Source organism: Chinchilla lanigera, unplaced genomic scaffold (genome assembly GCF_000276665.1).
Source record: "Chinchilla lanigera isolate Chin_1 unplaced genomic scaffold, ChiLan1.0 scaffold00115, whole genome shotgun sequence".
Taxonomy (NCBI): domain Eukaryota; kingdom Metazoa; phylum Chordata; class Mammalia; order Rodentia; family Chinchillidae; genus Chinchilla; species Chinchilla lanigera.
Window position 1 is genome coordinate 4455637 of NW_004955516.1, and position 26757 is coordinate 4482393.

The following is a 26757-nucleotide window of genomic DNA, read 5'->3' on the forward strand; positions in this document are numbered from 1 at the left end:
GAGGCTTTTATAGGTAAATGGTCACAACTAGAGACCATATGCATAAGTGAAATAAATCAAACATACATGTGCAAGCGCCACATTGTTTCACTAGTGTAAGACCTGAAAGAGTTAATTTAAACTAGGAGGTATGATACACATTGTGAAATGATAGGAAAACACTCAAGGGTAAAGGGCAACTGGGATGTGGGAAAAGAGAAAGAAAAGACAGAGAAATTTTGCATGTATGTATATACAGGATAGGTAACATAGTTGTTCTACTGTCTTCTATTTCTTTGTGAAAGAAACTGTCAGTGAGTCCTTGATTGATCAATATTGCATGTCTCTATCTGTTTTCATGAGAAACCACTTTGAAGATATCAATATGTAATACAACAAGCAACAAGCATTGTAAATTTCCTACCACTTTGTTTGTAACTCTGTGTTGTCTGTACTGTTATTTTGCTATTTTGTAAAAGGTTGTCTGTCTGTTAATGTTTTTCTCCTTTTACTTTTAAAATAAAAAAAAAATAAAGAGAAAAGAGCAAAGCCTCAGCCACAGGTGACAGGGCAGAGGGGCCGGGCGTGGTTGGACTACAAGAGAGGCTAGGAAATAAATAATAAATAGATAAATAAATAAATAAATACATAAATAAAAAAGTATATGGGAGTATGTGCTTAGGTCATATGCAAATAACTGCACCATTTTACATATGAAACTTGGATACTGGCAGATTTTGGTGTCTGCAGAGATCCTGGAATCAATCCTCCATGTATATCAAGTTTGGACACCTGTGATAACCTTTTTCAGCCACATCACAGGCTTCTATTTCCATATCCGGCAGATTACCATGGATAACAGGGATTGGTGCATCAGCTGAGCAAGTAACTCTGCCTTGTAGAGGACCCATCATGAAGAGCCTGTCATTTTAGTCTTTGAATTGAATAGCAGTGACACACTGGTGTTGAGTTGCTCATTTTTGTGATCCTGCACATCACACTTTTCATTAGCTGACTGGTGGCAAGTAGATAGGGTTTGGACCAGGAATATAGAGTTTTCTCCTAGTGACTGTGAATGCCTTCATGTGTGGAGAGAATCTCCAACTTTCCATTCATGTCTGCAAATCTCCATCTTAGGCTTACCATATGATGGGCAATTGTTCTCTGATATCAAAAAGAAAGCCTGAGTTCCTCACTCAGGAAAGAAGCTGGATCTGAATTGGTCCTTGTTGGCAATAAGCCTTAGTAATACTTTAAAAATGATTGTAGACATTGGGCAGCCACATCCAAGCATTTGAAATTTCTTTTGAGTTATTACTGCATGTTGAGCATCCCTAACCCCAAAATCCAAAATCTGAAATGCTGTAAAATCTGAAACGTTTTGAGCATCCATGTGATGCTATAAGTGGAAAATTCCACACCATGAAAATTTTTTCATGGATAAAATTATTGTTTTTGATCTGAAGGGATTGTATTTATTTTTATTCTAATTATTTGTGCATATTAATTGCACAAAATGTGTTTTATTGTGACATTTTCACAAATACATGTAATGCGCTTTGATCATATCTACCTTATTATCTGATGTTACCTATTGGCTATATATATATATATGTATATTATATGAAACAAATAAACCTCATGTTTAAACTTTGGTCCCACCCCCAAGATATCTCTTTAAGTACATGCAAATATTCCAAAATCCAAGAAAATTCCTAATCCAAAATAGTTCTGGCCCCAATTGTTTGTGATAAAAGATACTCAACCTGTAGTTAACCACAGTGTCTTTGACAGTGACATTGACAGCTTCATGCAGTGCAGATGCCCTGTGCTAAAAGGCAACTTCTCCAGATTTCATTACAGAGTTCTTCAACTATTCGCTACTGAATTGCAATTGGTGTAACAGGAATCACATAGGATGAGTTTTGCAGCTCTCCTCTGTGTTTCCATAGTAGCCCAGAATTCAGTGTGCTGTTATGTAATTACCAGTTTGTATCACATCTTCCTACAACTAAAACTGGGCATTTGAATCCTCAGTGCCTAGCACAGTACCTGGCATACAATAGTTGCCCAGTAACCGTTGGGTGAATAAATACATTAATATGTAATAGTAACAAAAAGCTCAGGGAATATGAACTAACAAGATAGAAGGGGTTGGTTAGTTTGTTGCATGTTTCTGCTTTGTCTTTACTTTTCTTCACCAAGAACTTTATTAAATGTCTGGGTGTCCTTGCTTGTCCTCTTCTTAAGAGTGTGGCCCTGCCCAGCTGTTGGATGTTCTTGTGCACAGGCAGGGCCCCTATACTTTGCCCCTGGGAGTTACAGAAATCATACTGATGTTGCCTGGTTCTGTCTTCTTCCTCCCATATACTTTAAATCATCTCTACTTTTCAATACCTAATACAATGTAAATGTTCTTTAAAGAGCTGTTATACTATATTGTTTAGGAAATCATGACAAAAAGTCTGTGTAAGTTAACATGCGTATAATTTTTTCACAAGTATTCATACCCACAGTTAGATTTGAATCCACAGATGTGGAACCCAGGGATACAAAGGCCCAACTATATTTTGTTCAGGCTGGGAATGAGGGAAGCATTTCCATCCAGAATGAGCTGACATTGTTTTCCAAGTTGCTCCTGAGAGGAAAAGGGAGTTTTGGGGGTGGTGTTTGAAATCGGGGTTTGGGAAGCTATGAATTTTAGTTTTCCATGTCCTCTCAGCCCTGTTTTCCAAGTGTCAAGACTACTTCACGTAGAGTGGGTGGCCAGGCATGGTGGTGCACCTAGAGTCACAGCTAGATGGGAGGCTGAGTCAGGAAGATCACTTGAGCCTGGGAGTTCGAGCCTGGCCTGGGCAGCAGAGTGAGACCCCCATCTCAAAAAATCAAGCAGAAAATGTGGCTCCCTGTAAAATATGAACATTCATTCCCTTCTACTGTACAAGGAGGGACTAGTATTTCATTTGCACATCTTTGGTTGTATTCTGATTTTTTTTATGAAAGAGAAAATGGGGACATAAATATTAACATATATCAGGGAAAACCGAATTTCATTAAATAGTGGCCATGATTAATTTAGAACATTACATCGCCTTGTTGTTTGTAAAGAAGGACTTATGGTTTGAATTTTTCACAAAATGTTGACTACTCAAGCCTCCTCTTGTCATCAGTTTGGTTTGGAATGATGCATTCAGAGTATAATATGCTATATTTGGTTGTCAGGCTTTTTGAGTTGAAAAATGTGTGCTTCATTATAACTGCTGTGGGTAGTTTGAGAGGATGGTGAATGTGTTCTTCCATCTTGTCATTTTCCAAGATTTCTGTGGAACCATGGTCATCGAGGGAGAGGAAGCTCCAGTTGCCTACACATTGGATGATACCAAACCTGATGGCAACTATGCCGCTATAATGGGGTAAGGCACTATGACAGTACTCTGGCTGTACTCAGTGTTGACAGGATGATCAAATACTCTCAATAAATGTGTACCAAATGTTGTTAAATAAATTTCTTTTAGTCAATGACACTATTCACCCAATCCATCAATAGAAAAAATGCTATTGCTTCTCTTGTTCAGTGTCTTCCAAGAAATGCTTTTCTAGAAAAGTAGAATACCAACAACACTTTAAATATGTTATATTTAGTGCTTATGTAGATATATTTTGGTGATCCATTGTGTGTTGAAACATTATATAAAGACCATAATTGGGGTGTTTTACTAAAACAAGTTCTTGTGAAGGCTGTGTGGGTATCCGTGTTGTCTTACTCTGTTTGGCGTTGCTGGAACAGGGTTCTCAAGACCGTGTGACTTATAAAGAAAAGAGGCTTATCTTAGCCCATAGTTCTCGAAATCCAAGACCATGGCACCATGAAGTGCTTGGCTTCTGCTGAGGGCCTAGTGCTGCTCCATGCGTGGTGGAAAAGTGGAGCAGAAGTTGGCAAATGCTAACAGATCACATGGCAAAAAGAGGAAACATGAGAGCAAGGAGAGAAAGCCAGCGTTGCTCTATAACAATGCACTCTCACAAGAACTAATCCACTCTCGTGGGAGTTGTATCAATCCTTTCACAAAGATGGGTTCCTCATGACCCCAAGTGAATCTAGGAGGTTGGATGCTGAGGAGACACTGTGGTGGAGACTGAATGAAAGGGTAAGAACTGGATGAAATTGGATAGGCTTAGATGGAGACTTAAGGGGGCATCTGAGGCCCAGGGCTCAGCTCACTCCTGTTGGCCACCAGCCATGTGGGGAGGAGCTGGGTCATTCATCATGTTAGCCTAGCCAGAAATCATGGCCACTTGTCTACTTTTAGTCTCCTGACTCCCCAAAGCTAAAAGCTGCTCTTCAGTGTCAGGATGCGGCATCTAAAAGTGGAACTGTGAACATGAACTAAGCCAGTGTAGAGACTGCTTCCTCTGGACATGCATATAGCCATAGAAATGAGGCCAGGAGGAGAAAAATTATTAACTTTCCCTCTTTTTCTTGTTTGTAACTTTTAGATTTATCCTTGCTCACAAAGCCAGAAAACTGGCGCGACTTACCAAAGAAGAAAGGTAACAAAAGTTTGTTCCTCTCCATCCTCTCTGCCTCCCTTGCCCCTTTCCTCCCTCCCTCTCTCCCTCCCTCCCTTCAACCCTTCCCCCTTCCTTTTCTTCCTCCCTTTTTCCTCCTCTCAATTCTTCTTTCTTTTTTTTCTGTCTACCTTCTTGCCTTTGAATTTTACCTTAGAGATTGCCTAATAATATATGTGTTGCCAGTGCTACATGTTCGTTATTTTAATTATGAGAGTCTTGCAGAAAGACACTGTACTGATAACTTAAGAACCAAAAATTCAAATATTTATTGAATTTATTGTGCACAAGATGCCATGATAAGAACTATAGAGACTACGAAAATGGGTATAACCTAAGGCTGGGAAAGTGCAATATTCTGTACTGCAGAGCAGTACAAGAGCCATACATTAGAGATTATAGGTACAGAGGAACTAATTTCTCTGGAGGTTGCAATTTCTTCTGACAATTAATTTTCACCACTGCCAATTATGTGTTGCCTCATTACTACTGGGACAAACCAGGGGGGCAAACAGCTATGCCTGAGGGAAATAAAACTGAACTGCTACAACTGGGTGTGGTGGCGCACGCCTGTAATCCCAGCACTTGAGATGCTGAGACAGGAGGATCCTTGCAAGTTCAAGACCAGCCTGGGCTACAAAGTGAGCTCAAGGCCAGCCTGAACTGCACAGTGAGACCCTGTCTCAAAAAGACAAAAAAAAAAAAAAATGAAAAGAAAAAGTTGGGATGCTACATTGCTACATTGCTTCTTACACCAAAATAGATTTCGGAAGGATCAAAGACTTTCATATAACAGATGAATCTAGAAAAGTATGGAAAATGGGTGATTAAAAAAGTTTATTATGGAATAAGGAAGTCTTTATTATGCATGATAAGCCATTTAGAAGCCATGGTTTAAAAATGGATAAGTTTGATTACATAAAAAATAAAATTTGTTTCATACTGCTATTTTGTTAGATAATGTGTCTTTTCCCTACGGGCTTAAAATACCCACCTTTATGAATTCTAAATCCCCTTATATATTTGGCTCTTTCTCTAAATTTAATTTTACTTCTTTGCGCTGTCTGGACATTCCTCTGTTTGTGTTAAACTATTTCAATATATAAAGGGAGGGGGAGAAATCAAGAATTTTTATACACTTTTGTTTGTAGAAAGAATTTCTGAGTTTAAAATAATAACATTTTAAAATATCATTGGCTAAACTCTAAATCGCGTTCATGATACCCTTTTGCATTACTATTCTTTAAAAATCAGGTCTGAAATAATTGTATTTATACAAATATAGTTGACTCATCTTATGTGAACTAAATTGATTAATCAACTCAAATTAATTGATTAATTATAACTGATAACATTTCCAATCCCCCCAATAGCTTTAAGAGCCACTATTTACTGAGCATTTATTTATTACATATCTGCTGGAACTTTACATCAGTGGTTATCAAACTTGGGAATCATCTGGAAGGTCTGTGAAGACACAAACTGCTGCCATTCTCTTTTCTGAGTGAGGTCTGGGGCAAGACCTGAGAACTGACATTTTTCACAAGTTCTCTGATGATACTGATGCTGTTGGTCTGGGAACCACAGTTTTAAATCATTAATGAAAAAAATGATGTGATGAAGCTGAAGCTCAGCAAGCTGGAGTAACCTGCCCAAGATCTCACAGTTCAGCAAGAGACAGAAGCAGAAATCACAGCTTTTTCTGCTTCCCATCCTTTCTACTGTGCCCATTGCCTCACAGTGGGGCAAGAGGACAAGGGAAAGTGACAAGGGCTATGTCTTCATCTTCCCAGAAATCTCCAGTGCTTATCAGATGGACTAACAGTTAATTTTATACAGTCTCATTTTGCAAATGAACAGAAAATGTCATGAGTCCCCAGTGATTCACACAGTGTCTCACTTTACTTTCTATTTATCAACAGTCTCGCATCATTCATATTTATGACCTCATAGGTTTAATATATTTGAAATAGGACAAAGTGCCTTGGTTTTAAAAACTTAGAATGAAATGTCAAAGTGGGAGCCATGACTCATAGTCTTTTTTCCCCTTTGGTGTTGCAAAGGCAAGCAGAAACACTGAAACGATACCCAAGATTTGGAGCCAGATTTACGTCAGTAGGCACTGATCGGGATCATTCCCGGAATATCAGCCCTGATCTCAGGTGGTCTAGGGCTTATATGGGATAAGCAAGCAGGGAGTACAAAGGCAGAATGGCTTGTCAATTGGGGATTGGTTTATACAGTGTGCATCATAGTGACCAGCTGTGCATCATGGTGACCAACCATTTCTAAGAGACAGAAGCAACCGGAACCAAACAGGAACTATTACCTGCGCAACTAACAAACTGAAGTATACTGGTGGAGGGGGGGCATTATCTGTTACAGTATCGGAAATTGAACCCAAAGCCTTTGCACTGAACTGCATGCCCAGCCATTCTCAACTTTTTTGTTTTTATTTTGTGACATAGTCTTTCTGAGTCAATAAATTGCCCAGACTAGGCTTGAACTTGTGATTCTCCTGCCTCAGCCTTCCAGACTGCTAGAATTACAAGTGTGTGCCACCATACCTGGCTCAGTGTCTTTTTTAAAATAAGAGAATAAAGTGCCTCTCATGCTTTCTTTCTGTTCCTTCTTTCATTTTCATTTTTATCTAATGTTTTCCCCTCCATAGGTTAAAGAAACTTTGTGAGCTCTATGCAAAAGTCTTGGGCTCCAAAGAAGCTCTGAAGGTAAGGTTGCTTCTCAACCCCTTCTTAAGGATAGAGGTCCTAGATCCTGGCAGCCAGAATGGCAATGAAAACTAGCTTTCTTTTCCTCTGGCAATCTTGTAAAAGGACAGAATCTCATTCATGTACATAAAGCAACACTCACTGTACCCCCATGTCCCAACATTAGCGATGGAAGGAAGACAGTCGGATGGGCCTATCCATGTCACCTGAGTTTCTTAGACACCTTTGGAAGAGCCTGAGGAGATGATGATCTTCAAATTAATGAAATAGAACTCTGAAGTGGTTAAAGGTGGGATGAGGATGGGTAGGTTAAGGAGTCCACATGGTAGGCAGGTAAGGCAAGTGCTTCTGTCTTGGGACTTCTGGTGCGAGTCATAGGGCCTGATCATAACGAGTAGCCATAACCACCTCCCTCATCAATGTTTAAAATGACTAAAAGGTGCTCTTATTGCAGTCATCAGGCTGCTGGGTTTTTAATGTTTTGACATAGATTATGACATCTTTTAAGAGTAGTTATTACATCCAGTTATCTTTGAAGCATTTGAAGACAATGGAGAGCAATGTACAAAGTGACAGTGAAAATGTGAGAAAAATCTAATGAAGGGGCAGAGCACTCCTTCTGCAGTGCACACCGTGATCTAGGTGAGCAGCTATGTGAGCAGCTGAGTCCTGTCACTCTCACACTTGCCTTGCTCAACTTTGGAGTAGTCGACTTCCTCCTAGTCAAATTGTTGTGGCTTTTGACTTTGACTTTGTCATATTTGTTCATTGTTTTAAAGCAAGATTATTACACCACTCTTGAAGATATTCTATATCTGATATAGATGAAACACATGTTCTTAAGGATTCTTTGAATTGTTTCTCAGCATATGAACAAAAAATTAATTAAGTGGTTTGGGAGAAACATATTAATGAGGGATGTGTTTTCTTTCTTTCTTTCTTTTTTGCTTAGTATACCATGTAGCAAGTTTAAATATAGTCATAACCTCCAGACTCCAAAGTAGCAAGTGAAGTGGCAAAGCTCAAAATATATACAAAGTAAAAATTAATTTTACATCCATTAAAAACCAGTAGAATTTTTCCTTTAAAATACTACTCAAGACATTTTGCCCTGGTGGATAATCGAGGTTCTCTGAAGTCACATTCTGAGGCATTCTCAGGCCAAAACATTTTCTAACTGAAGTTCTTCCAGCAGCTTGTGAGATACGTGGAAAAATTTACTTGGCAAGGAAAGCATTTATTCTCATACTTCCAAAAAGAGCTGATCATTTTTTGTTGGGGAAAATCTTATTGTAGGAAGAATGTGGATGATATAATTCTTGATGATAAAAGAGTTGGTTCTGTCCTTGTATGCTTTTGGAGTAGAGAAAATCATTTGCTTTACTCTTGCTTTGGTGTCTACCGTGTGGGAAGAAATCCCTGGGAGCAAGCAAAGGTGAAAGAGAAAGTGTAGCCTTTCTTCTGACGCTGCAAACAGCCAGGGAAGAATGATCAGGAGGTGGCTGCAGCCCTCAGATGCCCGGATTGTGACACTGCAACTGGCCTGGAGCCATGTAACCCTTCAGGCTGGGCCTCATATTTTGTAAATAGGATGCCTTAAGAGCGCCTATTCAAAATCAGTTATGTGACTGCAAAATTTTTTAAACAAAGCATCTTTCAAAATCTGTTCTAAATATTTGTGCTATTAAAATTCCATATGTTCTATCATTTTTCCTTACTTTGGCTTTATCTTTTTAAAGTAACATATTTATGATAAAGTCTCTGTTTAGTTTTTTTATTTGTTTTGTTTTGTTTCTTGGCACTGAAGATTGAACCTAAGTTCTTGTATATGCCTGGGAAAGAATGTAACACTGATTTACATCCCCAGGTCCTATTTTTATTAAGATTTCAGTCTGCAAGATTTCAGCTTAAGTCTTGCCTGTTAATGACAAAAGCATATTTTCCAAGCCAATAGGTGTTCAAAAGTACCATCATCAACAGAAGTGCCCCCATGCCACAAAACACTAATTTATCTGCCCAGCTTCTTTTAACAAAGCTCACTTTCATCAAAAACATGAATCTGGTCATGGTTTTTCTTCAACAAACATATTTTTCTGCTTTTTCCCTATATAACCTCTCTGGTAAGCATAAGTCCTCTTAAAAATTTTTCTTGAAACCATGAAGCATTAAAACTTATTAATGAATAAGACCAAGTTAAAAATGGAAATAGACAATTGTACTTGATATAAATTTTGCAGTCGCATAACTGATTTTGAATAAGCGCTCTTAAGGCATCCTATTTGCAAAATACGAGGCCCAGCCTGAAGGGTTACATGGCTGCAGGCCAGTTGCAGTGTCACAATCCGGGCATCTGAGGGCTGCAGCCACCTCCTGATCGTTCTCGTACTTGGTACATAACGATAATACTTATGACATGCATGAACCAATTGAGAAAGCTTTCCTAAATTTGAATTTCTTACAAGTTTATTACTAAGGGCATTTACCTGCCTAAAGACACATGTTCAAAAACATCAAGATAATGAGGCTCTATTTCAGAAATATAGTCAGTCAGCCCTCTGTATTTGCAGGTTCTGCGTCTGTGTAATCAACCAACCACAGATGGGAGATATTTGAAAGAAAATTGCTTCTGTCCTGAACATGTACAAACTTTTTCTTGTCAGTATTCCCTAAACAGCATCTTACAACTATCTACATAGCATTTACATTGTATGAGGTGTTATAAATCATTTAAATATGACTGAAAGTTGCAGGAGAATGTGGTTTCCTTATTTTATTTTATTTTATTTTTTATTTATTTTTTTTTTATTTTAAGGATAAAAGGAGGGAAACATTAACAGACATACAACATTGGTTTCCTTATTTTAAAGAGAATAAAAAATTTATAAGAGACACAGAATTTCAAAACAAGATGATGAGAATTTAACAATTGTTGTTATGGGTTTTATGCAAATACTCCGCCATTTTATATGAGACTTGAGCGTCCGGGGACTTCGGCATCCATGTGAGGTCCTGGAACCAATCCTCTTCAGATTGTGAGGATTGACTGCAAACTGGTTCTCCATTATCAAGTCTGCTGGACTATGTTTGATTTATTTGATGCTAGATATCATGCTGTACATCTTTAGTCACTCTGTGGTGTGATGCTTTTGTCACTCTGCTTTGCAGCCGGTACATTACGAAGAGAAGAACTGGTGCGAAGAACAGTACTCTGGGGGCTGCTATACAACCTACTTTCCCCCTGGGATCATGACTCAATATGGAAGGTAGAGTAAAAGTGTGCAAATCTGGGATTGAAACCCCCAGCCATGGAATCCAAACTCTAAATAGGTTCATGCCACTCTTTTCCCTTCTCCTTGTCAATACCAAAAAGAAAAAAAAAATCCCCAATTTTCTTTGTATCTCGTGAATCCCAGGAATAAAGCCGTCCTCATTCTACTCCTCCATGCTGCTTTTCACCCTGCATTCTTCTGCAGGAGCAAATCCCATATAACCAAAGAAGGTCGCAGCATTAGAATAGCAATTTAGATGGGTGGGGCAGCAAGCACCTTTAAACCCCATTACTGAGGAGGCTGAGGCAGGAAGATCTCAAATTGGAGGCCAGCCTGGGCAACTTAACAAAACTATCTCAAAATTTAAAAAAGTTTTAAAAAAGAGGTTAGGAATGTAGCTCAGTGGTAGAGTGCCCCTGGATTTGATCCCCAATATCAACCCCCTAAAGCAATTTAGATAATCAGAAGATTCACTTCCACTGTCAGAAGTCTCCTTACAATGAGTTTAGAACTCAGCAACGCTGCCTCAAATGTACCTGTGTAAGTGCCAACTTAGATGCAGCGCTATAACAGCAAAATGAGTTCTGGACCAGCTTGAAAAGACTTGATTTTCCATTCTGACTCTACCAACAACCTACTTGTTTGTCCTGGACAGTAACTTCTTTGCACATCTTACTTTCCTTAACAGATGAATGAGAAAACATGAGATGGTGTGCAGTGGACACTAATCAGTATGTTAACAGGAGCGTGAGTCATTTTAACAACTTTATTGGGATATTAGTCCCACATCACACAGTTTTCCTATTCAAAGTGCACACTCCAATGGCTTTTAGCATTCCCAGCATTGTGCATGCAAGTGTAATCATTGATACTTCGTTGTATTTACAATGGTGAGGAATGAATTAATGATATAGCAGTAATTGTTTTGACCATTACAGTCTTAAGCCAAGCAATAACGTACTGCCAAGAACTCAATCTAAACCAAATGGGAAGTGTAGGATGGTGAGTGACAGGCTGTTGAGAGTATACAGCAAATGCAGAGTGAGTAAACAGAGGTGGCTGATCAATCTGTCCATGAAAACAGGTCGGAGCATACTTAAAAGCTGCTTATCAGAAAATACATAATGACTTCAGATGATCAAGTATAATCCAAAAGAACACTCTGGGGCCAAAGGGCACTACTTGATAAGCTAGTGGGTCATTACTTTTCAGATATACAGAGTGTAGAAGAAGTCAGTGGTGATTGTTCCATTAAGCATTTATTGGCTTAAGGGCCAACCATTGGCCAAGAAGTGTGCTGGAGAGTTCACTATCAAGGACAACCTTCCCTACTGAGAAGTTGATAATGTTGGTGGGTAATGTGAAGATGGGGAGAGGACATAATATCAAAACTTGAATTTTTAGCATATTAACATAAATGTTCATATAGAGGGGCATAAAAATACCCTGGAAATACATGGAGCCTTGCCCTGGCCTTGCCTAAGGTAATCTGTTGGGCTTCATAACGTGCATGCCACCTGAGGCCCATGGGAGATAGAAGACTCCTCTGGATTCAGCTGAAGCAGTTGGCATGCTATGAGCAAATGCTTGGAATTCTACAAGTTCTAAGAAGTCCAGGGGCAAAGCTCAATATTGCTAGACTGTCGGTGAAATTGAAGACAAAGTGGAGAATATGACCACAAAGAAATGTAGACCCTTTGCTTCCTATGACACATTCATTAATATAAACTTGATCTTTCGACAAGACCACCACTGCATTGGTTTTATTTTGGTTTTGTCTTAAATTGAGAGTGCCACAGATTGCAGTGTGATTAGATTTTTAGCCACAGAGTGGAGAGTTGTATGCACAGTCCCAGAGACTGTCAGGGAAATGCCTTTGGGGGCAAGAGCCTAAAAGAGACTCACTTGGATTGGCCTGATCCTTATGGCATTGAGGGAAGCAAGATAAACCCCATTTCAACAGGCATTGGTGATGCCATGGTAACACCGTCTCTCTTCTTTACTCCTTGCCTCCTATACCCTGAAGGTGGTATATGTATCAGGAGGGCTTTTCAGATTTCCCTAAAGAAGGCACCTTCCTGTCACCATGTGTCCCTCCAGTTTTGCTATCACTACCTTCAAGTTGTATAGTATAAACTAAAGCACAGCATACACTAGTGACAACCCAGCCTGAGCAGGGATTTTGTGCCCACAAGACTTCTCTTGATCCTTCAAGGTTGTGACATTTGGGATACTGTGAAGAGTTTTATCTTTAGGGTCCTGAAAATAGTCAGTGTTCTGTTTCCTGATAGAGGACAGACTGAACAGCATAAGTTTAGTAAAGAACTAAACACACATTTCTGAAGGAAGTTTTCTTCTAGATAGAATGAAAAACCGATTGTAATAATTACTTAGTAAAACACATAAGCCACAAGAAATATGCACATGACTCTCTTTTACAATATCTTAAGTTCTATATCCTTTGTGAATATATACTGTCTGCTCGCTCATCTGCCAAAGAAGGAGCAGGGATTTTCTTATCTAGCTTCTTCGACTTTATTTTTCCCCCTGATGAAAGACAGTTTCCACTTGACCACTGGAGAGAAACTATCTTTTTATCTATTTAAACTAATTCTTGATTTTCATATCATTATATTCTGATAGCGTGATTGGTTCTCGAAGCCTTTGTTCTCACATCTAGCCTTTAACTGTATGGTTTGGCGAGGTTTCCCAGAGGTCCCCAGTTAGATTTATATCTTTCTGTTTGTAAAAGGTAAACATGCAGTGAAATACAACATAGTTTAATGAACATGAAAGGGAAGATCCACTGTCTCTTGAAGGAAACCCTTCCTGAATACCCTCAGGCTCTTGAAAATTCCAGATGAACCCATTAATATTATCAGTTTACTAATGTTCTATAATATCTTCTCTCATATCCTCCCTCTCTTTTTGATGCCTGCAGTAAGTTCAGGTGAAGGAAAACCCACCAATTTGAATCAGCCTGTTTGGGTTTTGAATAAGAGGTCCAGTGTGTAGAGTGCTGATTAAGACAAAACATAGCCATGAACTCTGGACATCACTTATCTGATATAATGTCAACCTGAGATAGGATGAGTAGTGGCTTGCTGACAGTGCTTTCTTTGTGGTATCTTTGTCACAGTGACAATGAACTGCCCTTCTTTCTGGCCAAGTACTGTGAGAAGTGAGTGTGGGTGGGCACTGTTATTTGGTGATGATGATATACCAGGAAGAGTATATAGAATAAAAACTGAGACTTCGACTTCTGATAGACCTGGTTCAAATCCTACCTCCGTTATTCTCTAGCAGTGTGACTCTTGGTGAGTCCCTGCACGTTTCTCCCAGCTTCAGTGTTGTCATGTGTGAAAAAAAGATAATGATGATAGCTATGACATAGAATTCTTGACAAGATTGAAGAAATAATGCAGGAGAGGCAAGAAGTAATATAACCAAGTGGCCAAGACTGGGTTGCAGAGTCAAATTACTTGGGTTTGAGCACCAGCTCTGCCAATGAATGGCAATTATGGAGCCATAAGACTCCTGAATTTGCTAAATATTACTGATGGAAACAGTAACATTAAGAAATGGAGAAGGTAGAGCAGTGATTGCCAAGGAGAAGGAGAAGTGATTGCCAAGTTCATCGGTGGAATAACGGGGTAAAGAATTGGGCTACGTGTCACCACACCCACAGTTGGTGAGCTGTAAAGAAGGTGACAGTGGAGCAAACATGTATTTTGCCTCCATCAGTGTCAGTTCAATATCACTTCGATGCAAGCTCTTTGTGTAGGAGTGAACTTTGGTCTTTGTTCCATTTTGTTTGTGACCGAGACTATGCACAAACTGGAGGAACCTAATGAACATTTAAAAAAAAATTGCTAGTGTCCCCCTTGCAGTTTTGAACTTGAGGAAACAAGCCCTGGTCCTTGTAGGGATACTCATCTTCAGCTGTCTGTGACCAATTACTTTTACCTCTTGCTTTTGTCCTCAGGGTTCTACGTCAGCCAGTGGGCAGGATTTTTTTCGCAGGCACTGAGACTGCCACCCACTGGAGTGGCTACATGGAGGGCGCTGTGGAGGCTGGAGAGAGAGCGGCCCGAGAAGTAAGGCCCAGGGTCACGGGTTGTGGGGAAGGAGGGAACTCATGGGCCTGAAAAGCAGATCCTAGATGTCTGAGATCCTGTTGCAGCAGCAAACAGGAACACCAAAACATCACCTGGGATTTGGAGGCAGATGTATTTATGTCATCAGGTAGTGATAGGGATTTATTCCCAAAAAGGAGGGAGGTTTTTATGGGACTGCAAAGGGGAAGTACAAAGGCAGAGTGCTCATTAATTGGGGATTGGTTCCTACAATGTGCATTGTAGTGACCAGTCATGTATTATAGCGACCGGTTTCTGGAAATGAAAAGTAACAAGAACTGTAACAGGAACTAAAGTGAACTGGAGGTTACCCGGGCAACAAGCAGAGACATTTTCTGCTATATTGTGACTAACTTCCCAGTAGCCTCCACCTGAAGACCCATGAATCTCCATTGTAACAGCAGTTTTAGGAGAAGGGAGTGCCTTAACCCAAAAGTAACAACAAAACCATTTAACATATTTCTGATGTTGCAGAAAAGCCCATGAGGTTATATTTGAAAGATAACTTAGGTCTGTTATAGAATCGAGCATATTTCTATTAGGACCCAGAAAATTCATTTTTATGTTTCTTGACAATTCCTCTAATCTCATTACCATTAAAACCTGTTCCCAACTACTAAAATTTACTCTGAGACTGGTGGTCAGAATCTCTTATACTATAGATGAAAGACCTTTTGGAGACTTCTAAAGGTTAAGTGGACTGCTCTGGCCTTTACTTTGGTATTTTTGATTGCTATTTCAAGAGACATTTACTTAGTCCTTTATTTTAAAAAGCAGATTCAGAGAAAGATGCTGTCAGTTTTGCTGTTCACTAAATGTGCTCTTTCATTTCAGGTCTTGCATGCCATAGGGAAGATTCCAGAAGATGAAATCTGGCAGCCAGAACCAGAGTCTGTGGTAGGCTATATTTTATTTCATGAGTGTAAAGGTCTTTCTTCTAAGCATAATTTTTTCCAAGAAGTACACACTTGTATATACCCATGTAACATTCCCTAAATGATCCAGCCCTTGAATGTTTAAATAGGTATCATGGGTAGGGCAGAAGTGAGAAACTCAAATGAACTTTGATAAATTGGTAGCTGCCATATTAAATGCAGATTATCAGGGAAAATAAGATTTTTTTCCTGGGGGAAAGATTTCTCAGAGTTCTAGATGTTAAGAACTCAGTAGGAGTTAGGAGTTTAGCTCAGTGGTACAGCATGTACTTAGCATGTATGAGGCCTTGAGTTCAATCCAGAGCACTGCAAAAAAGAAAAGAAAGAAAAAGAAAACTTTCACTCAAGAAATGTCTGTTGCCAGGTGTGATGGTGCACACCTATACTTCCAGCACTTGGGATGCTGAGGCAGGAGCATCGCTGTGAGTTCGAGGCCAGTCTGGGCTATATAGTGAGTCCAGGCCAGCCTGAACTATGTAATGAGACCTGTCTCGAACAATAACAACAACAACAAAAAACAAACCAACAACACCAACAACACCAAACTTAATAAATGGCTGTTGCATAAGTATTTGACCCGATGATTCTCAGTTGAAGGTAGGAAAAGAAAGAAAGTATGTTATCTCCTGACCAGGGCCAGAGGGATGGAATATATTTAGAGTAAAATTTTACTTTCAATATGCTTGTCATATTTGTAATAAAACCCAGGGAGGGGGCTGGGGATTTAGCTCAGCGGCAAAGCGCCTGCCTGGCAAGTGCAAGGTCGTGAGTTCAGTTCCCGGTACCGGAGAAAAAGCAAAAAAAAAAAAAAAAAAAACCCAGGGAGATTTCCTGGTTAGAAGGAAGGACGCATAGAAGATAGAGCAAAAAAAGGAAAGCTGTTCCTCTAGCCTTTTAAGTGTGAAGTCTGAGAGACCAAGCCCTAACACTCCCCAGTCACTCTCCTCATGCTTTTGCTGGAGAAGGGATTGTGGGGTTGGGAGGAGGTGCACTTGCTCAACAAATAGTATGTCACATGTGCTCAGCATGGGCCATTCTAATAAGGGCACAACCGTGCTTTCATGTCATGTTGAATAGCCTACAGGTAAGAAAGAGAGAGTCACTCCCAGAAAACTAGAGGAGGTACAGATATTTTTTGAATGAAATGCACAAGCCTTGTACTAACACCCAGTGTTCTCTGAACCCAGGACGTCCCTGCGCAGCCCATCACCACGACCTTCTTGGAGAGACACTTGCCCTCCGTTCCAGGCCTGCTGAGGCTGATTGGATTAACCACTGTCGTTTCAGCAATAGCACTTGGCTTCCTGGCCCACAAAAGGGGCCTACTTTTGCGGATCTAAAGAGAAGCCGTCTGTAATTACCCTCTCTTCTTACTCTGGCTTGTGGATTTGGGGAAGGGGTTGCCATGAAATTCCGTGACAGCATAAAGAATGCAGCAGGAAGCATGAGATTAAGTCAAATCACAGGAAGCACAGTATCACTTTCTCTGTTTCGACCCTGGCTAGTGTTCCATACCTAATTTAGTGCTCTGTCTCACCAATTTGCAGATTTACTGACCTTAGGATCTTTAGAATAAATAGCCTTATGGGGCTTGCTTTCCCATAATGGACCTTACCCACTCACATCCAGCTAGTTTTCTCCCACTTCTAGCGCTTTGTGCTTGTCCTCACCTTCCCAGGTTCTCTGCATTTGTCCCTAGAAGTCTATATTGGTATAGCTGAATTTTGTGTCATTATAGCTTAGCATCTAGTCTTCACCTTCTGTTTTAGAGTTGAGTAAAGTGAAACCCACAGAGATGCAACTTAATCAGCCAAGGTCCATGATAAACCACTGGTATATGGACAACTAGGACAGAAATTCAATGCTTTTCCCACTTCCCTATAATCTCTTGGGATATGTTCTCCAACTGTCCTCCTCTAGCCATTGTCAGAGTTGTCCATGGTGTCCCCTGTGTGTGTTTATTCTGTACTAAATTGTCTTGTGCTGCTCAAATGCTACTCAGTATATATCCATAGGTCTTGCTATCTTCTGCAGTGTCTCTGAGCCGACTTTAATTTTTTTAAGAGCAGTAATCTTATCTTTGCCTTTATATCATATTCTCCATTATGTCTAGATACAAAGGTCAGTACCCACTTGGGTAATTAAAAATAAAGCTGATTGACCAAATGTCTTCTGTCTTTTCTTCTTGGGTAATGACTTTCAAGGTTTTGACAGACCAAATCAAGATGGAATATTAGGATATAACTGTGGCTTGAAAACGTTTAGTCAAAATTTTCTGGAAGCCTGGATACATTTTGACTGTGTGATCTGTCTTTGGCAGCATATGCGTGAGCACTTGGTAAATGATTTATAATGATACGGTAAGAGATGCTACAAGACACAGTTCCTTGCTTCAACCGTTCTCCCAAAGCCTGTCAAAATAACTGACATATTAATAAGCAAGATGCTTACACTATTAAGATAATTATAATATTTCAGTTGCCCTTTCATATTCTTTCTCAGTGCAAAGCTTTTTACTAGGTACACTCATTAATTTAAAACCACAGCCTCACAGTCCATTAAATCCTATTTGAACTACTTTTAAAATGAGATCATCATTTCAAAAGCATTCATACCTCTCAACGCCCAAGGTCAGTTTTATCAGGATGTATTTTAAATCCCCTAAGTGACCATTTTCACATTCTCCTTTAGAAAATGAAGCTGATTGCTCTTAGCATAAGTGAAATGTAAAAATTCCCCAAGATTAATCAGTAGTACAGTTTCTGGTTTTATAGTGACATTCCCAAGCATGAATTTATAGGAACTTTATAAACTAACTGAAGAAATTAAAGAACCCATTAACTCTTTGTAACCATTTTTTAAAATGTCTGTTTAAAGATACAATGTATGGGTGAAGGATGTAGCTCAACAGAAGAGTGTACCATGCATGAGACCCTGGGTTCCATTCTCAGCAGCACAAATAATAGGAAAAAAATAACGTACTTGGCATGGGGGTATCTTCTCAAGCACACACCCTTCCAAAAAAGTCTTCCTAAAATCATGACATTACTAACTCCATTTAAAAAGGAGTCAGACAAGGAATTGCCTCTATTGCCTAGACTTCCAGCTGGGTGACATGGCCCTTTAATTTCTTCTCCCAGTGCCACATGCAGAGATTCACTGTCCCACATTTACCTCCGTGAAATCACACTTGTTCAGTTTTTAAATCACATGATTTGACTGGAAATATCAAGTTATATTTGATATCAGTTATCAAGATGAGTCTGGAGATAGAAAAAAACTGGGAAGCATCAAATGAAAGACCTAAAAACCAGGTTCTTCCTCTGAACAATTTTGAGACTGTAAAAGGAGTGGGATGGTGAAGGAGTAGATTTGTGAAGAGATTTCTTTAGAGTGAGATGTCATGCTCTGAATCTAACACACCCAAAGCAGAGAGACACTTTTACATTCTCATCCTAAGTGTAGTGAGGAGCTTCAGGGAGACACCTTCAGGAGCTTGATATGCTCCTGAAGAATCTGAAACCCTGGATCTTCCTCAAGATAGTTTTGCCTAGAGAGTGAAGGGATGCCACAGAGATTTCCAGAAAACAGAAGCCGAAAAGGAGCAAAACTGGCTAATCAGAGGATCTTCAGGTACTGCCTTGGGTTGTTGCTGTCAAAGTCAGGGCCAACATGAAAGTCTCTGAAAAGTATCCCCAAAGTGCTCCTTCAGAACAGAGCCAGTCCCCATAACAGCTAGGTCTGGAGTACATAAAGATCTCATGAGAAGACCTGTCAAGTGGGAACGTTCAGTAAACCCCTTACCTTCCACCTTTTCTGTGCTCAACCCAGGAAGTCCCAGAATCCACATTTAGCAAATAAACTAAGCAGAGAGTAGAGGGGGAAAGGAAAAGTAAACCCCTGTGAGATGGTGTAGCACCCCCTAGCTGGCGAGAGGAGAAGCTCAGACTCTAAGTCCAGCTCAGAGTTTTCGGAATTCTCCATTCAAATTACTGCATTAAGACTGCAGTTTGTGACTTAAAGAAACCATAGATTTGTCTCTTCTTTATGAGCAATTGGTAGAATCCCAGGCTTGCCAGGGTTTCCAAACACAGGAAGGGGACTGACTTCCTTGTCTCAGTCAGTGGATTGAAATGCACAGTGCATGATAAAAAGATTAAAGTTGTGATTTTTTCCCACTCAAAGCATTGATTAGGATAATAGCATCTATTCTTGAGAGCCTGTTTTCCATGCACCTTCATTCTCCACATCTTCTCTGCCTGAGCCATCAGAGAGTCTCAAGTCAACCAAGCCAGCTATCAATTCATGATAGATTCCTGTAGTTTTCATTTTAGCTCTGGGTTGACAATCCTGTGGCTCCTACCCAGCAAAGGGAATGCCTCTCGCCTCCCTTTTGCAAAGATTCAATTATCAATTTTCCTCATACTCACTGTGAACGCATCAACTGTCTTCCTGACTATATTAGTTGAGGTAGCACTAATAGCTTGTTGGATACAATATCCTTCCCGGGTGTATCAATAAGTCTACCTATGTGTTTCTCAAAAGGGGTGCACATCACAACGACTCCAGGGCTTTGGAAAGACCCAAGTGCCTAAACAGAGGGAAAGTTTAATATAACAGGTTTGTACCAGACGAGCACCTTCACGACCTTTCTCTCTCTGAAGGTCTTAACCAAGGGCTAAGATTGCTGCTTTGGAGATACAGGAAGGCTTGGCACTCTGGCGCTGAGCCTTTCTTGTGGGACTACTGCTCTATCTTCATACCCTTTCAGCTGCCCAGCTGTAGTCAGGTGGAAAGAAGATGCTGGAAAATGACTTTGAATAAAAGGAATTGGTGTTGCTCTCTGAAAGAACAGCATTAATTTAACAAGTTAATGAGCCAGACATGTTTCCTGGATACAGAACTGCGTGGCTAGGGAACACATATCTTGATTGAAAGTCCCGGGTATCAGGTTGTGGTCTGCCCACTACCAAAACAAACAAACAAAAAAACAAACAAGCAGATTTTTGTAAAAATCCGTATAAATTCACTCTGGGAAATTACCCCAGGAAGCAAGAGTGGGAGTGGGAAAAGCAGAACAGAGGAGGAGGGAGAGATGCTCCCAAGCTATGTTTTGGAGCTGTTCACTGCTACGGGTCACTGGGACTCAGGTCTGCTGGGGACCCTTCAAAGAGTCACGAAGAATGTACCTCAGAATAGATCACCTGATAGACCAAGTAAGGGAGTATTTATTTTCCACTGGTCAAAGTGGCCCCAGAAACACTAAATCCCTTTCACTCCCAGGTTTGTCCATATATCAGAATAGCCACTGAGGAAGGTGCTGATGTGAACTTGCACCTCTGATTGCCGCAGCACTGGCAGGAGTGCAAAGATAGGCTGAGAGGATGCAATGGTGCCCGAGAGCTTTCATAATTAGGGGCCAGTAAGCAACTTAAAAGTGTTCATTGAGAGCAGCACAATATTAACATTTTTCTTTTGTCCAAGAAAAAGATGTGCTTAGGAAAGTAATCTGTTTATGTAACAGTCTCATGAACATTTTAAAAAGGACATCCCAATTTGGGATCTTTAAGGTCATAAATTCCACATGGGACAAATCCCATCTATTTATAAGCTCTTATGGTAGATAGGTGCCTATAGAACATGGAGTGCTGGCCATGCCTGTGGTCCCCTTTATACAAATAGTCAGAAGCAGGTCCTTACAGAGAGGTTACCTGGTCTTTTGATCCCACTACCCTTTCCCCTACCACTAATTGAACAAGGGTTGGTTCCTGAGTCAAAGCATTCCATGAGTGGGCTGGGGATTTAGCTCAGCGGCAAAAGCGCCTGCCTGGCAAGCGCAAGGTCGTGAGTTCGGTTCCCGGTACCGGAGAAAAAAACCAAAAAACCAAAAGCATTCCATGAGTGACCAGTGGTCCATGGGTTGGTCTGGTTCAAAATATTTCTTTGATGGTGGTGAAGACAGAGTGAACACAGAAGCGATAAGGTTAAGTCACAGGATCGGGGGCATGATACCCAAATCTGGAGGGTGAAAGTAAAGTGATTGCTGTGCCACTTGACCTAATAAGACAGCTCAATAGCAACAGCCAGTGCTCGAGGGCAGGAGATTGTACGGAAGCACCTTGGGGACGCTTTCCTCTACTTCCTCCCTCTTGTGGTTTTCCTATGGATGCAGTGTACAGTACCTGCCTAACAGAGACATCTTTCCTCTGCAAACATTCACCTGTCCTCTTATCTGCGTCCTTTCAAATTTCAACCTGTTTGTCCCCAGTTACCTAGTCCTCTGTTACTGCATGCCCTTTAGGATCTTTTCTCTTGGGCATCTATGAAGATCCTTTTACTTCCTTCTTAGCCTTGACTCCAATCTAAGAAAGAAATATCTTAAATGAAAGCAAAGGTATTTCCCCCACTCATTCCTCATTTTAGTAAAAGAGTAAACCTTATAATCAATCAGAATAATCTAGAACATTTGCACCCTAGGGCATGAGTAGACAACTTGGGGAAATGTGTTGATTGGCTTTGCTGATGTTTCCTGTTAATCTTTCAAGTGCTGAAGAGGACTTATTTTAGTTGAAAATTCTCCTGGCAAGTGATCTTCATGACATTTCAGCTTGTGGACACGAGAAGCCAAGCCCCTGTATAAGAAATAACTGATCTAATGAGATCCTGCCCTTACTTTGGACTTCTACCTTTTGATGTAATTGCTCTTGTCATTTCTGCTGAGCCCACGTGATGAGTCACTGACAAGTCTATCCCTGTTCGGCAGAGTGGCATTTCGGCCTCTGGCCCCTGATCACCTGACCACTTCTTTGACCTTGCTTTACGTCTTTAATCCCTAACTGCTTCTTCCTTAAGCATTCTGGTTCAGTTTATTCTCCTTGAAAATCCATTTCCCTTTAAGGCAAAACACAGAGTGGTATCCAGCTATTGCTCTTGAGTTTGACACATCTGTCTGTCCTACCTCTAAGCCATTTCATTGTATTTTATTTGCTTCTCCTAACCTGCTATGAAAACCTTTTCAAAGCCAGAATCATCTCTGGGTTGTAGAGAATGTTGTGGATTTGTGCTTAGGCAGCGAAGGGAAAATCCCTAACTGTTTCAGAAGAGAATGAGAGAGCTGTTTGGACTATTAAGACTCTCATTCTACTACCCACCCCTCTTCCCTGCCCCAGTATTGCCTTCAGCATGATCTTCTGCTTTTCTATGGCTAGCGCTGGCAAGTGCTCAACTCCTTACTTCCCTGGACAAGGCTGCGTTTGGATAAATAGAATTCATTCTGGAGCCCAAGTTTCCCTGGGACTGTTGGTCCTTCAACCTATTCATCTTAACTGGGGTGTGGGAAAAGAGAAGGGAAAGAAGAGGAAATCATCTTGATGTTTTGGAACCACTCTAAGGACAAGAGTGTCTTCAAATTAACATCTTCTCAAAGTTTCTCATTAAATGTTCTAACTAGGACATACAATTTGTATCCTTAAGTAATATAAGGACCTCCTTGCCAGGTCCCTGTGTGCCCTCTCCATGTATCCCTAGTCCCTTTCCTTTTAGGTGCCCAGTTCTGTGCATAAGCAAAGAACAATACAGGTGATGAAACCTGTCATAGGAAGGAGCAGTATAGGAATAGGGTCCACAGAGGGGGACCTAAGCATTTCAGGTCATTCCCATTGGCAATGACCATTTGTTTTTGAGTCACAAAGTAGGACAGAAAGTTGGATATGAGATTTACTCAATAGTCATCTTACTATCTCCTTCTTAATTCACCACGGTGCTTTAGGGAAGGGATGCTGGAACCACCACACCCAGCTTGAGTACTGTCTTTTGCCTACTATATTTATAGGAATTAGAAATGATAGCCATTCAACAATAACTCAGCAAATATATATTGAATCCTCCCTCTGTTCCAGGGATTTTTCTAGGTGCTAAGAATACAATTTTGAACAAAACTGAAAAAACTTCCTTCCCTCATAAAACTGAAATTCTAATAAGTAGTCAATAAAAATATACAGTGTAATATATACTCTTAAGTGGAGAGAAATGGTATCAAGAAAAAGTAAATAAGGCACGTGAACGGCAAGTGATATGATGGTAGGGGGTGTCTATAGCAGATTGGGTGGTCAGATTAGGCCTGACTAAGAGAGTGACTTTTTCAACAGAGTAAGGGAATAAGGCATCGTGCTATCTGGGGCAAGTGCATTCCAGGCAAAAGAAACAGCAAATGCAAGGGCCGGAGGTGAGAGTATGAATCGGAGTGTTAAAGGAATAGCATAGCGGCTAGTGTGCCAGGCGCAACAGTAACAGGAAATAAGTGAGCAGTAGGAAATGAGATTGGAGAGTTAGACAGGGGCCAGATCATGTGGAAAGTCTTAGGCTATAGTGAGGGTTTTGGCTTTTAAGTGTGAAGAAAATTGATTGGGGGGTTTCTAGTAAGAGAATAGACAGGGTGCCAAAGGCTGCCCAGAATTACTCTGTAGTGAATACTGTAGTGTGCTGCCAAGAACCTCCCTCTTTGGAAATGATGCAGTCATGCTACTAGCTGCTGGAAGCTGGAAACTGACAGCTCATAGATGTGTCCCTTTCTGTGGACTGAAGAAAGCTCCTTAGCTTACAGACACATGCATTCCTAGGGTTGGCCTCATCCAAGGAATGGGCAAGAAGGAGGTACAAAGGACTATCCTTGTGTAATGATTGATACATTGTATCAATTTGAGAAGAATAGAAGTTTAACTAAGTGACTCAGCAGGGGGCCAGGGTCCTCACTTGGTAAACATCCTCATCCTGTGCACGGGGAGGGCACGGAGATAGTGTGAGCGCTACACTTACCCGGAGGTCGGGGGTAACCTGCTTAGTATAAGGGTGGAAAAGAGGCTTGCTCTTCTCTGTTTCGCTCTTGTTGCTTTTTTTCCTATTTTTTTTTATTTTAAAAAGAAAAGAACGAAAGCATATTAACAGACACACAGACATTTGTAAAATAGCTCAAAAACCATACAAGCAATACAGAATTTCAGACAAGGTGATAGGAAATTAACAACGGCTGTATTACATATTGTTATCTTCAAATTGTTTACTCAGATAAATAAATATAGGCATGTAAGATTGATCAAACAATTAAACATCAACTGTTCCTTTCAATAAAGCAATACAAATCAGTAGTGTAACTATCTTAGCTATCCTGTGTATACATATATACACATTTTCCCCTTCTTTCTTTTCTCTTTTCCCTCATCCAGGTTGTTCTTTCCTTCTGAGCAGTTTCTTTCCCTTTCACAATATCCATTGTACCTTTTGGATTTTATTCACACTTTCAGGTTCTTATACTAGTGAGACAATATGGTGTTTACACATGTGGATCTGATTTATTTCACTTATGAGTATGGTCTCTAGTTGTGACCATTTACCTATAAAGCCTCAAGTTTATCTTTATAGCTGAGCAATACTCCATTATATAAAAATACCACAACTTTTTAATCCATTGCTCAGTGGATGGGCATTTGGGTTGCTTCCATGATTTAGCTGTTACAAATTGTGCTGCTATAAATATGGGTGCACATATATCACTGTGATATGATGTTTTCAGTTCTCCTGGGAAAATACCCAGAAGGGAAATAGCTGAGTTGAATGGGACCTCTAATCCTAATTTACTGAGGAATCTCCAAACTGATTTCCACAGTGGTTGCACCAGTCTACACTTCCACCAATGGTGGAGAGGGGTTCCTTTTTCCCCACAGCGCCTCAAGCATTTGTTACTGGTTGATTTCTTGATGATAGCCATTCTTTCTGGGGTGAGATGGAATCTCAGTGTTGTTTTAATCTGAATTTCTCGCATGACTAATGATGTTGAATATTTCTCATGTATTTATTTGCCATTTGTATTTCCTTAACTGAGAAGTGTGTCTTGCTGCTTTTGCTGTCTTCTGCTGCCTTGAGCATAGTGGCTAGTGTGCCAGGCACAACAGTAACAGGAAATAAGTGAGCACTAGGCAATAAGGGTGCCATGCCACTGTGCTTTGGAGCCAGCTGAGTATGGACTGAAACCTCCACAAACTGTGCCCTAAGTAAACCTTTCCTTCCTTAATTTTGGGCATCAGGTATTTTGTCTCAGCAGTGAAAGACTGTCTAAGACACCTTGCATCAGGGCTAGAGCTCCCCATGTGACCAGCTGAAGCCTTTAGTGTAATTGCTTTGGAGTTCAACTTCACCCTCTGTCAAGTTTGGCCTCTTCAACTCCTCCACAGGTGTTGATCCCAGAGGCACTTTCCAGGTAATTTTCTGCATGCGAATCTCCATTTGAGTCTATTTAACGAGAAATCCAGTGTGTGATGCAATTTGCCCTGTGGAGAGCAGACCGTTGTGTGGTAAGAGAAGAAAGGAGAGATTAGGTAGGAGGCCAAGGCAGTTAGTTAGTTGTTGAGGCTAGAGGTTTTGGTGGCTTGATCTAGTGTGGTAGACTAGAGCTATCGGATATCATGGACGTCTGAAGTGGGGGTGTTCCATAGGCTGTTGACTATATGTACTGTACTGGAGTTCAGAAAGGAGGTTGCTGCTGATGATATAATTTCAGAAGCCATGGGGTTGGGAATAAATAGAGAAGTGTTTGAGGATGAGCCCTGAAAAACCCAAGCATTAGATGTGAAATCCATAGATTTAACCATTTTCAGGTAAAAAATATTAAAACTTTTTGTATCTATATTGGAAAGGTACAGAGGGTTTCCTTGTCATTCCATAAACAATATAGAATGACAACTATTTGCTTAGCATTTACACTGCATCAGGCATTATAAGCAATCTAGAGATGATTTAAGCATATGGAAGAATGCATATGGGTTATATGGAAATACCACACATTGTTATATAGGGGACTAGAGGATCCAAACATTTTTGTATCCATTGTAGTCCTGGAACCAATCTCCCATGGATACTAAAGGACAACTACAATTTTTTCAATTAATAATAATTGTATGTTTTTTTATTTTAAAGAGTAAAAGGAGGATAACATAATAATAGGGGGGGCTTACCAAATTACAGACAAAGTGGTAGGAAATTAACAATGGTTATTGTTTTACATATTGTTATCTACAAGATAGTTTCTCAGGAAAACAAATAGACAAATAATGAGTTACAGACAAAAGAGGTAGGAGATTATCAATAG

The 26757-nt window shown here is 40.2% G+C and overlaps 1 protein-coding gene across 1 annotated transcript in view; it reads left to right on the forward strand.

Annotated features, from left to right (window-relative positions):
- The window catches only part of Maob (monoamine oxidase B), a gene marked incomplete in the record, with an annotated part of 145134 nt that extends 127351 nt beyond the window's left edge, over positions 1-17783 (forward strand). Inside the window, 7 exon segments of the mRNA XM_013506932.1 lie at positions 3296-3392; positions 4477-4530; positions 7220-7277; positions 10443-10540; positions 14532-14643; positions 15517-15579; positions 16805-17783. Coding sequence (XP_013362386.1) covers positions 3296-3392; positions 4477-4530; positions 7220-7277; positions 10443-10540; positions 14532-14643; positions 15517-15579; positions 16805-16957 — 635 coding nt within the window.
- Positions 17784-26757: the final 8974 nt, after the last annotated feature.